General features: G+C 35.8%; 2 protein-coding genes across 2 annotated transcripts in view; one reads left to right on the plus strand and one right to left on the minus strand.

Annotated features, from left to right (window-relative positions):
* c4h17orf67 (chromosome 4 C17orf67 homolog) overlaps positions 1–255 on the plus strand; it is a 2,824-nt gene extending 2,569 nt beyond the window's left edge. Inside the window, exon 4 of the mRNA XM_060867229.1 lies at positions 1–255. This exon is cut by the window's left edge and continues 12 nt beyond it. The gene's annotated coding sequence lies outside the window, so the exon portion shown is untranslated.
* A 924-nt stretch (positions 256–1,179) lies between these two features.
* cbx8b (chromobox homolog 8b) overlaps positions 1,180–2,500 on the minus strand; it is a 3,742-nt gene continuing 2,421 nt past the window's right edge. The window contains exon 5 of the mRNA XM_060869045.1: positions 1,180–2,500. This exon is cut by the window's right edge and continues 534 nt beyond it. Within this exon, the coding sequence (XP_060725028.1) occupies positions 2,186–2,500 (315 nt within the window). The 3' untranslated portion in view covers positions 1,180–2,185.

Genomic DNA, 2,500 nt, shown 5'->3' on the forward strand with positions numbered 1-2,500 from the left:
AAGATGATGAAGATGATGATGAGGATGACGCCGAGCTTTGACAATGAAGGCAGTAAACAGGAAATACGAGACTTGCGAAGGAAAGTTGTATCTCTTTATCTTCTATAGCATCAGAATAAAAATGTGCCGTCTCACATCTCACACACTGCTCATCACTGCAGCACATGAACTCAACACCAGCCTTCTTTACTGTGTAGATGCTTTTAGAGATTAGAAAGAGTTTCTTCTTATTCTAGAATAAACACCTGCTTTGCAGTTTTGTTCTTGTGTGTTTATTTCTGCACTCACAATACAGGACCTTAACTTATAAACTTAAAGACATACATTTAGCTCAATAAAATGACGTCACTGGAGCATTTTATTTTGTAATAAATGGAACAGCATCGAAAACACCCATTCTTTCTTTTTATTGAAATATTTCATTGGTTTCTTCTTTTCCTTTAAATACCCTCATCTCTGTTATACAGCTCCATGTGTTCACTGGTCCTTCAGGAAAAAACAACGATTTACAATAATCAATTTTAATGATTTAACGATTCCTTCTTTAACGAGAAAGCGGCGTGTCACGCGTTCACTTTAATCACGTGTAATAAATGAACTGCAGTGAGTTCACGACATTTATTTCCTTTTAATCCGTGTTCTTTGTATTCTGTCAGATTTTTAATATCAGAGTTTATTTGTACTTTACAGAAACTGTGACACGACGCCCTGATTAAAGGAATTAAAATGAAATGAAGAAGAATAAAAAAGAAAAAATCGATTTGTTAAGCGATCAGGTGAAATGTTTCCGAGACAAATAATGCGAGGGGGAAAAAACTCCAGAATCATTGACAGGCTGCTTTAAAAAAAAATTCACATATTAAGAAAAATATGATTTTACGAATACGTGTTTTCTTTTTGCCCAAATGTCAAGGAAAAAGGAAATGATCCGAATTCTACAGAGAAATGCGCATTTAACGGGCGGCTTTGGGCAAAAACAGTGCAGCAGTAAATTCTGCTGAGTAAGTGTTCATCTTACACACCTGATACACGTGTGTAAGTAGATAGATAAATAAATAAATAAATAAATAAGACATCTTACACACATAGAAAATGCACGTCGGTTCCTGTATTTTTACATAGAGAAAAGACATGTAATTCTCTATCTCTCTCTCTCTCTCTCACACACACACACACACACACACACACACTCACACCCACACACGCGTGATTTAACAAAAATCATGTTGAATACTGATACGGTGCTAATTTGCGCAGACAAAATGCTTCTTCTTCCCCTCACTTTGTCAAGCGATCCTGTGTTTTTAATTAAAAAAAATTTTTTTTTTAATTCAGACTTCAGGAAATCAAGGTCCAGTATGAAAGGTAAAGACAAATAAATCAATTTCCAAAACAACAACCACACACATATTAACAGTGTTATATATATATTTAGTATATTACTTGTGGTTTTAAAAAAAGTTAATCTTTTTTCTTCTTCTTGTTATTTTTTTTTTTTAAAGAAAAAGTCTCCATGAGCCAAAACATACATCTATATACATTTATAATCCCAGACAAAGACTCAACTCCAAACTGAAAGCTTTTGTAGTGCATGCAAGTGTCTGGTCCAATCCCGTGGCCATCACGGTTCAGTGTTTAACACAGAAAATGGAATAAAATGTTCATATCTTGAGATCCTAATATACAGCATGAGGTGATGAGAAAGAAGCAGAAACAAATACTTAGTGCTTGTGAATCGAATACAGGCTTTAAAAACAGAGCAAGCTGAGAGTTTTAGAGTAAAAAAAAAAAAAAAAAGAACCATTTTTGGTTTCCTTTCCTTTTGTGCTGTTGTCAAAAAGAACAACAAGAGCATCCAGAACATCCGGATGATTTTCAGGGCATCACAAATGGTTCTTGTGTCACTTCACCATTTTCATTTTTTGTGTCATTTTTTAAAATGTTCATTGCAATAACATGATCACTGTTCACAATATTATTACAATTAAGATTAGTATTTAATAATATTCCAGAGCACGGTTTATCTTTAGTTTATGATTCACGGCCCTGGGAGGAGAGTTTATTATTTTTTCTTTGTGCTCCTGCTTTCCAAACGGATGATGTTCAGCTTGGTCCAGGATAATGAACATCGTAACGTAGCTGCAGAAGAGTGTGGCTGATAATCAGGACAGTAACAGAAACCGAATCATCTCTTGTCTTTAAAGAAGCCTTTGTCTGTGTCGCTCTCTTTGATGGTGACAGTTAAAAAGTTTGTGGTCACATCTGTGATCGTAACCTTTTCCATGGTTCTGAAGCAGGGTTTCCACATGTCCTCATCCTCATCCTGTTCCGCTTCCTCCTCTGGTTCTCCAAGGATCCGTGCCATGGGAATCTTGGCGATGAGTGAAGGCTGGTGATGATGATGATGATGATAATGATGATGATGAGGATGATGATGATGGTGTTGATGTTTAATGGCTGACGTATCTCCACGTTTGAATGCTCCATGATGTCTGAGATG

The sequence above is a fragment of the Tachysurus vachellii genome, chromosome 4, assembly GCF_030014155.1.
Source record: "Tachysurus vachellii isolate PV-2020 chromosome 4, HZAU_Pvac_v1, whole genome shotgun sequence".
Taxonomy (NCBI): domain Eukaryota; kingdom Metazoa; phylum Chordata; class Actinopteri; order Siluriformes; family Bagridae; genus Tachysurus; species Tachysurus vachellii.